General features: G+C 51.5%; 2 protein-coding genes across 2 annotated transcripts in view; one reads left to right on the forward strand and one right to left on the reverse strand.

The window, feature by feature from the left end:
- CENATAC (centrosomal AT-AC splicing factor) overlaps positions 1-13,526 on the reverse strand; it is a 365,184-nt gene that overhangs the window by 333,076 nt on the left and 18,582 nt on the right. The gene's annotated exons all lie outside the window — the stretch shown is intronic.
- Positions 466-12,697, forward strand: HYOU1 (hypoxia up-regulated 1). Its single transcript, XM_069876304.1, has 24 exons — positions 466-535; positions 1,173-1,266; positions 2,273-2,351; positions 2,617-2,771; positions 2,874-2,950; positions 3,320-3,501; positions 3,734-3,849; positions 4,310-4,493; positions 4,819-4,953; positions 5,810-5,892; positions 5,986-6,118; positions 6,403-6,590; positions 6,861-6,999; positions 7,091-7,151; positions 7,827-7,909; positions 8,486-8,674; positions 8,829-9,028; positions 9,189-9,276; positions 9,754-9,876; positions 10,242-10,375; positions 10,651-10,735; positions 11,078-11,330; positions 12,080-12,163; positions 12,521-12,697. Exons 1-24 carry the CDS (start codon positions 481-483, stop codon positions 12,577-12,579), a joined length of 2,979 nt encoding a protein of 992 aa, XP_069732405.1. The 5' UTR covers positions 466-480; the 3' UTR covers positions 12,580-12,697.

The raw sequence follows: 13,526 nt of genomic DNA on the forward strand, positions 1-13,526 counted from the left end.
TCTGTGTGAGGGGGCGTGGTCTGTGTGAGGGGGCGTGGTCTGTGGGGGGTTGACTCAGGTATGGGCGTGGCTAAGAGGGGGCGTGGCTAAGACGGCGCTTAGTCTATGAATGGGAATGAACCGTGTGGGGGCGGGGCTAAGGGGGGAGGAGCCAATGGAGGAGCGGAGCTATAATTGAGGGGCGTGGTCAGCTAAGGGGGGCGTGGCTAAGGGAAGGGGCGTGGTTAACTGAGGGGGCCGCTGCGAGGCGCGTCCCGCCCGCCAGGCGGCGCTCGCGGGGAGGGTCCCCGCCGCACGCGCGCTCCGCCCCCCTCCGCTCCCCGCCTCCGTTTCCGGTTCCCGCCTCCGTTTCCGGTTCCCGGCCCCGTTTCCGGTTCCCCCGCCGGACGTGGCCCAATGAGCGCGCGCCGCGTGCGGGCGGGGCCGGGGCCGGCGGGGCTGCGGGCCGGGGGCATGGCCGGGCGGCGCGGCTGCTGCGCGATGGCCCTGCTGCCGCTGATCGTGATGCTGCTGTGCTGCCCGCTGCCCGGTGCAGGTACCGCCACCGACGGGGAGGCGGGGGGATGGCCCGGAACGGGAGCCCTGCACTTGGGGGGCAGCTCTGGGGCCATTCGGTGCCGGGAGGGGGAAGCTCCTGGGCCAGTCGGTACCGGCATGGGAGCTCCCGGGCTATTCGGTACCGGGCGGGGTGCTCTCCGGTTGTTCAGTCTCTTAGGGAGCTCCCGGTGCCTGGGTTGGGGGGAGCTCCCGGTGTTCCCGGTGCCTGGAGAAAGGGGGGAGCTCCCGGTGTTCCCGGTGCCTGGGTCGGGGGGAGCTCCTGGACTTCCCGGTGCCTGGAGAAGGGGGGGAGCTCCCGGTGTTCCCGGTGCCTGGAGAAGTTGGGGAGCTCCTGGTGTTCCCGGTGCCTGGGTCGGGGGGAGCTCCTGGACTTCCCGGTGCCTGGAGAAGGGGGGGAGCTCCCGGTGTTCCCAGTGCCTGGGTGGGGGGTGTCTCCTGGACTTCCCGGTGCCTGGAGAAGTTGGGGAGCTCCTGGAGTTCCCAGTGCCCAGGGCAGGAGCTCCCAGGTCAGTTGGTAGCAGTGCGGGGGGAGCTCTGGGGTGGCCTGGTAGCAGCCTTGGTGCCCTCCCTGCGTGCTGGGGTCTGACTGGGGTCTCCCTTTCCCTCCCCTGCAGAGTCCGTGGCCGTGATGTCGGTGGACGTGGGCAGCGAGTCGATGAAGGTGGCCATCGTGAAGCCCGGCGTGCCCATGGAGATCGTCCTCAACAAGTGAGCGGCCGGGAGGGGTAACGGGGCATTCTGGCCACCCTGGGGAGGATTCGGGGTTCTGAGAGCTCCATCAACGCCACCCCCTTGTCCTGCCCCTGGTCTCTGGTTGTGAGTGTTCTGGCCTGGTCCCTGCTCAGGGCAGGTTGAAACCCACCACAGGCGACCTGTAAAGCAAGACATCGAGAGCCTGCACGGGGCAGATTGTGCCGTGGTTTCTTTGAGAAAGGGCCTCATACTGTGTTCCAGTGAGGAAGCCCCATTCCCAGTTCTGTGGAGGCAGGTTTGTTGTGATGCCACTGGTCAGATTCCACGCTCCTCCGCGAGCTCTGCTTTGGTTCTGCTGCCCAGCCTCGAGACGCAGAACGATCCTTGTATTCTGGGAGTCAGGAGTGAGATTTAAATGGGTTTTTCACCCTGAAATGTTGGTGGAAGAAGGGAACTCACTTTGCTTGGTTGAGGGAAGGGAAAATAGAGCTAGTCTTGCTGAAGCATGAAGTGGCACATTCTAGAAAGCGACTGGTGAGCCTTGTCGCAGCAAGTCATTTGGTTGTAGCCTCACCTTAGGGAATTGATGGTGTGCAATGAGGCGTTTGGAGGTGGGGAGCCTGCACTGAGCTCCTGGAACAATTCCAAGCCATTTGTAGTTGTCGTGACGAAATACTTAGCATGGTGTGGTAACTCACAAACAGGAGCAGAAATGAGTTGCCCCTCATTAAATTCTCACGTGTTATGAAAGGAAAAAAAGCCTTCTCCCCCAGCTTACTCTGTGACTGCGGGAGGTGTCTGTCCGTGCTTTCAGCATGGTGTTGGCTTGTGCCGTGAGGAACCCAGGAGGTGCAAATGCTCTGGAGGGCAGTGCTGCTGCTGCAACCCCTAAGTGAGCGGGGCTGGCCTTCCTTTCCGCAGGTGGCATCCACCTGCCTTCCTGTAGCCTTTCGGAAAGGGAAAGAACGCCCTTCCTTGCTGGTGACAGGTTTGACTGGTTTATTCCTCTCTTCCTACACAGAGAGTCACGAAGGAAAACGCCTGTGGCTGTTTCTTTGAAGGAGAACGAGCGTCTCTTTGGGGACAGCGCACTAGGAATGGTAGGAGTCCGTGTTACTCATCAGTCCAATGCAGGACATACATTCCCACTGTCGGGTCCTTGGTGATCAGTGTCTGCACTAGGCAGCACTGTTTCTTGTCCTGCACTTCTCATCCCCTTGGGCTGTTCCTGGCTCTCCGTGTACCAGTCCTGTCCTCCAAACTTCTGTGACTAGAGCCGTTCTCCATGTACCTTGGGAGAGGCTCGTTTGGCAACAGCAAAGCTGAAAAAAATGCAGCAAAGTGATGTGCGTTTTCTTCCTGCAGTCCATAAGGACCCCCAAGGTGGCCTTCAGGTACTTCCAGGATCTGCTGGGAAAGCGCATCGACAATCCTCTCGTGGCGCTGTACCAGTCCCGCTTCCCAGAGCACGAGCTGGTGAGGGATGAGAAGAGGCAGACCGTTATCTTCAAGCTGTCTGAGTAAGTGGCTGCTGCTGGGCTGCCTGCAGGTGGGACTGGGGCTGCCAGGCTCCTCCTGCTGCTGCTGTGGCTCTAACTTCCTTTTCTCTCTGTTTGTTGTAGAACGACACAGTATTCTCCAGAGGAGATGCTGGGGATGGTCCTCAACTATTCACGTGGTCTGGCTGAGGAGTTTGCAGGTTGGAAGGATTTAGCTGTTTCTTACAGTACCTGTGTGTGTGTGTGTGTTTTGAGGATGTGAGGGGAGACATCTTCACTATGAGTGAACCTAGAGTTAGGCTCCATGAAGACGATGTTTGCTGAAATCTAGCGCATCCCAACATCTTGATGTGTGGCAGAGGCCAGCAGATATCTGGCTTTGTGACAATCCGTAACACCTGCTTGGTTTTACTGAGACAAAGAGAGATTCATCCCTGAGAATCCTGCTGCTGCCTCTTCAGGATTGTGTTCTGTATATGAGTCTTTACCTTGGATTCTCTGGCTTTGCTGCTGTCGCCTCGTATAACGAGTCCGCGTGTGGCAAAATGTGTTCTCTGCGGCTCTTCCAGAGCAGCCCATCAAGGACGCGGTGATCACGGTTCCTGCCTACTTCAACCAGGCGGAGAGGAGAGCGGTCCTACATGCCGCCCGCATGGCCGACCTGAAGGTGCTGCAGCTCATCAACGACAACACTGCCGTGGCGCTGAACTACGGGGTTTTTCGGAGGAAAGACATCAATGCCACTGCACAGGTACGTGCACCTGGGAGGTGCAGGGTGCCTGCATGTGGGGGAGAAAGGACTGCGGATAAAATTGTTTCTGGAGTGAGGAGGGCAGGTGGTAGGAGGTCCTGTTTTGTAAATCCAGGGGGAATAACATGCACGGTTTTCTAAGGCGTTGGAAGACTGACCACAAAATACGAGGTTCTTGTTCATGTGGCATACCCAGGTGTTTCTGCTTCACCATCCCAGCTTCTTTTTGCAGAATATCATGTTTTATGACATGGGAGCAGGCAGCACCGTTTGTACCATTGTCACCTATCAGACAGTGAAAACGAAGGACTCGGGAACCCAACCTCAGCTGCAGATCCAGGGCATGGGGTAAGAATTCAGCATGAGTTGCACAAAACCCTGTCTCCTATAATCTTACGAAGTAGGGTGTCTGAGTTGGAAACAGCAGAATATCCATCTAGACGGGGATGAAAACGCAGTACGTGTGCCAGATAAGGGGTGATGCTGTGAATCACCAACCCAGCAGTTTTAACTCCAGAATACCTGTGACCTGAGCTGGCTTCTCAGCTGTTTTGTGTGCTTGGCAATGAGGCTTTTACCATAAATTTAATGAAGTTTCCTGCTCAAAGGCTGTTGTGGTGGTGAATCTTCTTTTTTTTTGTTTCAGTCTTCTTTAAAAAACTTTGCTCTTTCATGGTCACCCACAGCTGATGATGCTGCAGCTACTTTTTTGACCACTTGCTGCTCTGCATGTGTATGAAATAGGTGGAGGTTCTTTGTACTTCAGCTTGGTTTAAGCCTGTATGTCTCTGTTCATTGTTTTGCTCAGGTTTGACCGTACTCTTGGAGGTTTAGAGATGGAGTTTCGCCTCCGGGACTATTTGGCAAAGCTCTTTAACGAGCAGCATCCTTCAAAAGACGTCCGAAAGAATCCCCGGGCCATGGCCAAGCTTCTGAAGGAGGCCAACCGCCTCAAGACCGTCCTGAGCGCGAACGCTGACCACATGGCACAGGTCTGACCTCTTGATCCAGTGTTTCCAGCTTTCTGAAGGCTGTGGCAGGCAGGGTTAAGGACAGGCGTGTAGGAACACTGTGGGTATGTGGCAGGGATTGCTGCTGGTGTTCCTGGGGTGAAGGCCATGACACTGGTGGTTCCTCTCAACTTGTGCCACTTAGCACCGGTGGGGAATGGGCTGGAGGAGAGCGAGTTGTGTGAGGTTTGCTAATAACTGGTGGGTTAAGAAAGCTGGAACTCTGCACACGGGGCAAGTCGGGCAAAGGTTTTGCTTGGAGAATGCTCCGGGAATAACTTCATTCTGGCTGGTTTTTTCTGGACAGATTGAGGGGCTGCTAGATGACATCGACTTCAAGGCCAAGGTCTCAAGGCAAGAATTTGAGGATTTGTGCTCTGACTTGTTCCAGCGAGTCCCAGGACCTGTGCAGCAGGCTCTGAGCAGCGCAGAGATGAGCCTGGTAGGTTAAGGAATGCATTAACAAGCCTGAAGTTCTTGTGCACGGAGCTGCTGTCCTGTCATGATCAAAGCATCGCTGATGGTGTTATCAGCACTGCTGAGAGGCGCAGATGCTGGTTAATGTAGCAGAATGGAGTTGCTGCTGCAGGGAGGTTCCTTGCTGCGATGTTAGGCAGGAGCAATCGTGGCTCCCTCCAAGGGACTTGGAGGAGGTGTTTTTTGCTGTTAAAAAGCTTTACTCTTGGGCTGGAGGTTTGAAATGCTGATCTTTCCTTTTTTTTATCTCATATGCTGGTTCGGGTCTTCTGACGTTTTATTTCAGTGCCTGGAAGCACCATCACTGCTGTTCAGGCTTTTCTTGCAAGTGCTCCCTTTAGAAGCCCTGTTGCGGTCTGCGCTGGGCTAAGCGCGCTGCAGTCCTTTGAGAGACTTGTTGCTTTGTTAAAGGCTCCCCTCCCAGGGTGCCACGGTGTTCTTGAGCATCTTTTTGCTTTGATATTCAATGCAAGGCCTTCTAGAGTCCAGGTTTCTGTCCATCCTACTCCAGCTTGCTGTCTGAGTCGCAGGCTTCCGTGGTATAAAGCTACAGTCTGTAGTTCTAAGTCAAGTCGCACGTTTCAAGTGACTTGTCCCTATTTGACAGACCTGATGCCAGGTTCCTTGTGCTGCCATGGTTTCCATCTGCCCCTCTGAGATCCAGGGGGCACTTGTCATGCCCTGGGGTAGCAGGATGTAGCGTGGATGTTGTCAGAGCACCGCGTCAGCGTGTGGTGACTGGGGAAGGAGCATAAGGAAGCCCTGAACTTAGCTTTCATAAATTGCTTTCTGAAGACAAGGTGCCTGTTTCCAATCCCTAGGATGGAATTGACCAGGTGATTCTAGTTGGCGGTGCCACACGGGTCCCCAAAGTGCAGGAGGTTTTGCTGAAAGCTGTGGGCAAGTGAGTATGTGAGGTCCCCTTCTTGTCTGCCTGCTACTGACAAGTTTGTGGCAGTGGCTGCGGAGCTGACATCTGTTGCTTTTCACTTCTTAGAGAAGAACTGGGCAAGAATATCAACGCTGATGAGGCAGCCGCGATGGGTGCGGTCTACCAGGCAGCTGCTCTCAGCAAAGCCTTTAAGGTGAAGCCTTTTGTTGTTCGGGACGCTGCTGTGTTTCCTATCCAGGTAACGTTTAGTTTTTCTCCTCTGCAAGGCGTGGGTAAATGGGGATGTGCTGGGAGAAACGTTCTGGGTCACCTGTTGGATTCCTGTCAGTAAGGATGTTATGGACATCTCTCTTTGTCTTACTGTATCCAAGGAGCCAGGCACATTAGAAACATCTCTTAAGAAACACTTACCTGTCCCTCAGCTTTTGCATGAGGTGGAGCAGCCAAACGCTGCGGACGTCTGACATAAGATGCCGTAGAGGAAATTCGGGCCTTCTGAGCCGTGTTTTCTGTTTGTTGCAGGTGGAGTTTACTCGTGAAGTTGAGGAGGATGATAAATCCAAGAGTTTAAAGCACAACAAGAGGATTTTGTTCCAGCGCATGGCACCCTATCCACAGCGCAAAGTTATCACTTTCAACCGCTACACAGACGACTTTGAGTTCTATGTCAACTATGGGGACCTGTCTTTCCTGAACCAGGAGAACTTGCGGTGAGTTGAGGCGTCTGAGCAGGCAGCTCCGGGGCACTGCAGCGTGTTGTGCTGGGAAACGTGACTGGCAGGCAGCCTGTGAATCCAGGTGGCCACCAGTGCGTGTGTATAGATCTGTTCGGAGTTGTGTGCGCTTTAGCAAACAGAACTGTGGTTTTCCTTGCTCTGTGCAGCTCTCCATCACTGCAGAAGTGTCTGTGACACGAGATTAGGTCTTCTGCAGCTGTCTTATATTGTGTTTTCTCTCTGCTTTTGTCTCTGTGTTGCCAGGGCTTTTGGTTCTCTCAATCTCACTACTGTGAGGCTAAAGGGAGTTGGGGACAGCTTCAAGAAGCACTCGGACTATGAATCCAAAGGCATCAAAGCTCACTTCAACATGGATGAGAGTGGAGTACTGAGTCTTGACCGGGTGAGCACCTCAGCTGTTGTCATGTTTGTCAGCTTGTGTATTCCCCAATCCTGTCCCTGCTTACAACTAATTCTGTGCGCCCCTCTCCAAGGTGGAATCTGTATTTGAGACCTTGGTGGAAGACAAGCTGGAGGAGGAGTCGACGCTGACGAGTAAGTGCTGACCATTAATATTTGCACGAGCTGAGGTGTTTCACCTGCAGTAGCTGAAACAGCTAAAGCATATCTCTGCTTGAAACAGCTAGCTGTGGCCTCTAATGGCATACACGGCTCAAAAATAACCTAAAAGCCCTTTGAAAGCTGAAATGCTTTATGTTGCTATGGTGGCTGTGGCATGTACTGCAACTTGAGAAATAGGAGTTGTTTCATCTTTCTTCAGCCACAGCTGCTAACATCAGGTCTGTCCTGCAGGGAAATTCTGTATCTACAACCCCACACCATTCTCCCTTTTTGTCTGGGTTGTGGTGCCCTTATCTGTGCTTTCATTGCTCGGATTTTAGAACATTCTTCCCTGTAGAGAGGAGTTGGAAAGCTGCATGCTTGGAGGTGAAGGAGAGATGCAGGGGTGGCTAATGCAGGGTGAAGCCTGAAATTTTTTATAGTCGGAGTTACAAATTTCAGGTCATACTCCAGCAGATGCAGAAGCCGCACTTGTCTGTGCTTGTGAAAACACACAGAGGTCAGGAAAGGATGAGTTTCTGTAGCTACCCCACCAAAGGAGCCCCTTGGTGGTCATTGTGGTTGTAAGGGGAGGAACCGAGCACTGAAGATGAATTTCTTCCTCCTTTGGATAGATAGTATTTTGCTTGTTTTGTCTCCCCTCGGCAGAACTCGGGAACACCATCTCAAGCCTCTTCGGGGGGGGCAGCCCGACGCCGGAGGCTGGAGAGAACCTGACAGACTCGGTTCAGGTGAGCCCCAGGGGGATCGCTGGCAGGATGGAGGCCCTGGGCCCTGCTGGGACTGCTGAAGAGGCTCATTTGAGCAGAATTAGAGGTGTTTGGCAGCAATTTAAGGATTTCCAGAAAGTGCTGTATTCCTATTTTCATGTGGCACGCACTTAAAGAAACTTGTGGTCTTTTGCTGGCAAGTCCAGCAGTGGCAGACTAATGCTACAGGACTTGTTTCTGGCAAAATCTTTTTTGTTTTAATTGTCCTGACTGTGTGTGGAATAGGCTTCTATCTGTGGAGGTGCCTGGCAGGCTCCTTGCTTTCTCTTGGGCTGCAGAGGCTCAGCTGCTGTTGTGCTGGCAGCAGTGGTTACATTTCCTGCTAGCGAGATGAAAGCGCTTTGTCGCAGAGTCGTGTCCTGCACTGAAGTGATTCTTCATTAATATTCCAGCTCAGCACAGTCCCTTGCTAATGGCTGCTCTGGCTGCGAGTGCTGATTTTTATTTTGCAGAGATATCTGTTTTGTGAAACATTTGCATGGAACTTCTACACTAAAAACGCTTTTGGTTTCCTCTTTGCTCGCCTGTGATGACCAGGAAGAAGAAGAAAGCCTTCCAGAAGCAGGTAAAGAGGAGCAGGGGGAGAAACAGGACCAGAAAAGCAGCGTGGAAGATGCTGGTGAAGAGCAGGGAGAAGAAAAGCAGGAGTCTCCAGATGAGGAAGAAACTGCCCCTCCAAAATCAGAGTCACAGAAAAAGGAAGAAGGCGAGAAATTAGAGTCTCAGGTGAGCATCAGGTTGAAGGAATGGGACTGTGATTTTGGTGTCTGAAAAGTGGGATTTCCTCAGTGGAATTATTCTTTCCCCATTAGTGCCTTGGAAAAAGTTGCAAATCTGCAGCTCTGTTCCCTTCCCTGAGAATGTTCTGAATCTGTTACAGGATCCCAAGGAAAACAGAGAGACCGCGAAAGAGGAAGAACCGTCTAAAAGTTCCGGTGACAGCACAGTCAGCAAAACAGAGGAAGAGAAGAAGATCAAAGTGCCCAAGAAGCAGAAGGTCGTCCATGAGATCACTATGGAAGTGGATGTAAATGATGTGCCTGACCTGCTGGAGGAGGAGCTGAAGAGCTCGATGAAAAAGTAGGTTTGCAATGGCTCTGCTGGGTTGAGCTCTAGTTAAAGAAAGTGAATTGCTTTGGGACGGTGATGGCTCATGTAGTGCTCCTGTCAGAAGCTGATGCGTGTGATGTGATGCTCATCTAAAGGCACTTGCTACCTTTGATTTCTCTTTGTATGTTAGGCTTCAAGACTTGACAATCAGAGATCTAGAGAAACAGGAGAGAGAAAAATCAGCCAACAGCTTGGAGTCCTTCATCTTCGAGACCCAGGTAGGGGAGGGGTGTAGAGAAATGAGAATTCCCAGGGAATAGGCAGAATTGTCTGATGCAGCTTGGCAGATCTGAAAACAGGGGAGGTGTTTGAACCAGGGAAGCTGATTTGAAGACCCCAGCTGTCATCTTTCTGTCACTTTTTCTGCTACTGCGACGCTTCCCGAGCCTGTGTGGAGTTGGGTGGTTTCCTTTATACAAAACAAACAGTTCCCTTCAGTGCATCCAACACATTAAACTTTGGGTTTCCAGTATCCCAAACCAGAAGCTACAGCTTCTCCAGAGCTCTTGTGCAGAAGAGGTTAAGTGTGTGTAACCACAGTTGTTTCAGCTTTACCATCACGTACCTGGTGGGTGTGGGTGGGTGTCTCTCTGTACCTGGTGCATTATTATTGTGCTCCAGGGAGTAACAGGAGTGCCAGTTTATGCTTCCAGGCTCGGTGACGTTGATGGAAACACTTGGCGTTGTTCTTGCAGGACAAGCTTTACCAAGAGGAGTATCAGTTTGTCTCAACAGAGGAGCAGAGAGAAGAAATTTCCAGAAAGCTTAGTGAGGCTTCCACTTGGATGGAGGATGAGGGCTACGCAGCAGCGACGAAGGTATGGCTGCACGTAGTTAGGATGCTGGTCTACTGTTAAGAACGCAGAAATCACCATGTGGGCTGATAGAATTGATCCATCTCGATCCTTTGTATAATAATCTGATTGAAAGTGTCTCGCTTGCTCAGTGCATTACGCACAGAACAAAGTATGACGTTCTTCCAGCCATGGGTACATCTTCAACAGCTTCAGCAGTAACCTGTTGGTTCCACATAAAGCTTGGTCCTATGGCTCGTTTTTTGTGTATCAAAGTAGTCTAGTTGACAGAGAGAATGATAAAAACCGCAACTCTAATTTCTGAGGTTTCATGGTTTTTCGGCAGTGGACAAACTGATGGTCTCCTTTCCCCTCTCTCCTGTTTGCAGGAGCTGAAAGACAAGCTTTCAGAGCTGAAAAAGCTTTGCAGGAACCTCTTCTTCCGTGTTGAGGAAAGGAGAAAGTGGCCAGAACGTCTGGCTGCCCTGGAAAGTCTGCTCAACCACTCAACCATCTTTCTCAAGTAAGAACAAGGAGGGGCATGTGATGTCAGAGATGCCAATGTCATTTTCTCTCTTGGTTCTATGGCCTCAGTTTTTTCTCCTCCCTGTTTTTCTGATCTTGTTTGCTGGCTCTGTTTTCCATTCTTAGCATTGATTTAGGGCTGTTTCCTGCAGATGCAAAAAGACACAAATGTAAACTGCACTATTTGTTTGGTATGTGCTAGTGATTATGATGATTACTGCAGCTGTAAACAGTCCCTTCAGTTTATCAGAAATAAACATTCTTCTCTCTAAGGGGAGCCCGAATGATTCCAGAATCTGACCAGATATTCACAGAAGTGGAGCTGAGTACGCTGGAAAAAGCCATCAATGAAACAACGGTAATAAAGTGGTGCCGAGGGAGGGCAGGGTGGTGGTTTGAGCTGTTTCCTCTCAAAGTAACAGGACGTGGACTTTCCCTCAAGGTCATGGGACAGAGTATGCATGTCCTGTTCCCGTGCCACCAGCAAAGCTCTTCAGCGTGTCAGTGTTTTCTAATGCCCAGGCTGACCCCAGACCACTCCGGGAGGGTAACAGGTCTTGTCTTGTGTGTGGGCATAACTGAGAAGCTGGTGGAAGTGTTGTCCTGAGTAAGTTAGAAGGTCCAGGAATGGTGCTTTGAGATACAGCGATGTACAGTGGTTCTGGGAAACAAAAAGCACCTCTTCCCTCCCGTCCCACAGACCTGGAAAAACGAGACCCTGGCTGAACAGAACAAGCTCCCTCCTGCTGAGAAACCCATCCTGCTGTCCAAAGATATAGAGCTCAAGATTGCAGCCCTGGACAGGGAAGTGCAGTATCTCCTGAATAAGGCCAAGTTTGCAAAACCCAAACCCAAAAAGGAGAAGAACACCACGAAAACAGATTCAGGCAAGAATGCTACAGCAGCCTCTGAGACTGAGGACACTATCCCTCCCACGGAGGGGAAACAAGAAGGTAAGGAGCAGGTGGGGAGTACGTATCTGAATCCTAGCATGTTGTTACCACGTGTAACGTGCTTGTGTCTCTGCCTGGAGTGAAAGGGAGCTAAATAAATGAAAGCAGCAGTTCACTGTGGGATCAAAGGATCCTCCTCCTCCTTTGCAAGGAGAACTGGGGCAGCACAGGTACTGCAGTGTCCTCCTCCCCCAGCATTTGTTGGTTTATTTCTGTGGAGGAATAGAAAATGTTTATAAACTTCCTTGGGGCAGCAGGTCAGGATCTGTCAGGTTGCTGGCTGCCTTGTAAGCCATCGGTCCCTCCTGGTCCTCTGCAGCAAGTATTTAACATCACATCCAATATTGAGGAACAGAAGGAGCTGTTGATGAGAGAGGTTTGTGGCTCAGATGGGCCTAGGAAAAAAAACTTTTTAAGATCCTTGGGTCCCAAGTGCCCTGGCCTGTTAGATTGCTGTTCATCAGCAGAGATCCTGCTTGTAGTCTCAGCTCCAGAGGTGACTTGCCTGTGCAACCAGTGAATCTCCAGGGCATCTTGGGCTGTAAAACCTGGCAGACAGAGGCAGTGGGAAGTCAGGAGCAGTTTTGTGCTGCTTGTCTGAGAGTTAGAGATCCATTGTGAGAGGGAAGTGCTGCAGTCCTGCTGGGGCACCAGGGTTTGTATGCCTCACTGCTAGTTGCCTCATCTGCCTGCACCCACTCCCCTGCATATTCAGTGTTAATTGTTGTTCCTTTCTGTTTTGAACACAGATAAACCTGAGGATGTCGGTCCAGCTGAGGAACCTCCTGCAGCTGAGAAAGCAGCAATAGGCGATGAGCCTGGCTCAGACGCCGGTGAGTAAATGTTTCACTAGCAGGCTGAACTCGGTAGCGACAAGCATAAGCAGTCTGCATGCTGCTTTCCTCCTTTTTTGCTGTAGGAGGCAGTGACATGGTAGAACCCCTGACTGGGAAGCAGTTGTTAATTCTGCAACAAGGAGGACACAAACGTTGGTTCCTCACTGTCCCCACACTTCCATTGTTCGATGCGAAGTGACTGCGTGCCCCTGCAGCTGATCCTCAGTCCCACGTGTGCCTGTACCATGGCCTGAGAGCCTGATGGAATAGTTAATAAATGGCAGGGGTGTTCAGCACTGCTTTGCTGCTGTGAAAACTGCTGCAACGTGTAACTGAGTTTGCTTCTTTACACAGGGTCCAAAACCGAGAAGACAGAAACTGGAGGAGAAAGCAGGAAAAATGATGAATTATAACACCCCTGAAATCCCACTGGTGTCAACATCTATTTATTTCATGATTACTTTCTTCTTTTTTACGAAGGACCTGGTTAGTCTTGGTGTAAATGGTACACAATGAACAGGCTGGAAACAACATGGGATGGAGATGTACATTTTATTTTTCCTTTCTGAGGATTTTTGCCGCTACTAACTTAGTGAATTGTTCTTTTTTTTTTTTTTTATGTGTTTAAATGTGGCAGCGTGACCACCACGAGCTGTCTCAATTTCAGCGCAGGGGTCACCAAAGTGACTTTTCTGTGGCAAGGAAGCAGAAACATCTTAAGCTTTAGGAAGTGACTTGGAACACAAGGGCCGTGCTGGGCTGCTGCTAGTGGAGATAAACGGGATGAGTGGGGAGCATCTGTAGCCAAGATGGGGTTGTCTTTGTGTACAGTGGGATTTCATCTGCTGGGAGGCAAGTTCTGTTTGGATTCCTGGGACGATGGAGCAGCAGAGAGGAGGCAGATACTCTGTTCTTGGACGTGGAAATGTGTCTGTCTGCCACAGACTGTTGTTAACACCATCTCCCTCCGGGGTTTCTGAAAACCATGGACTGGGACTTGACAAAGCAACTCCTTCTATTGTTTGCTATAAGATGAGAAGCTCAGAGAAAGAGCAGCACCCACCACTAAGGAGACAGGAGGAAGGAATGCGTACGTTAGCGCAGCCTGTAGTAGGAGCAGCCACCAGGAGCGGGCCCAGGGATCAGCAAAGCCCAGACTGGCCCAATTCGTTGTCGTTGGTGTGGTGTGCGCTGGGTGCTGCTCAGCCTCCCGCTGCCCTGGGAGTGCACAGGGCCACCGACACCATGAATGTGCGTCTCACGTTCTCCATTCGGGCCTCGTCCACCCCCAATAAATTTGACGCTTCCTGACAGTGAGAGCTCCAGGTCATAGAATCATGGGATGGTTTGGGTGGGAAGG

This window comes from Phaenicophaeus curvirostris, chromosome 25 (genome assembly GCF_032191515.1).
Source record: "Phaenicophaeus curvirostris isolate KB17595 chromosome 25, BPBGC_Pcur_1.0, whole genome shotgun sequence".
Taxonomy (NCBI): Eukaryota; Metazoa; Chordata; class Aves; order Cuculiformes; family Cuculidae; genus Phaenicophaeus; species Phaenicophaeus curvirostris.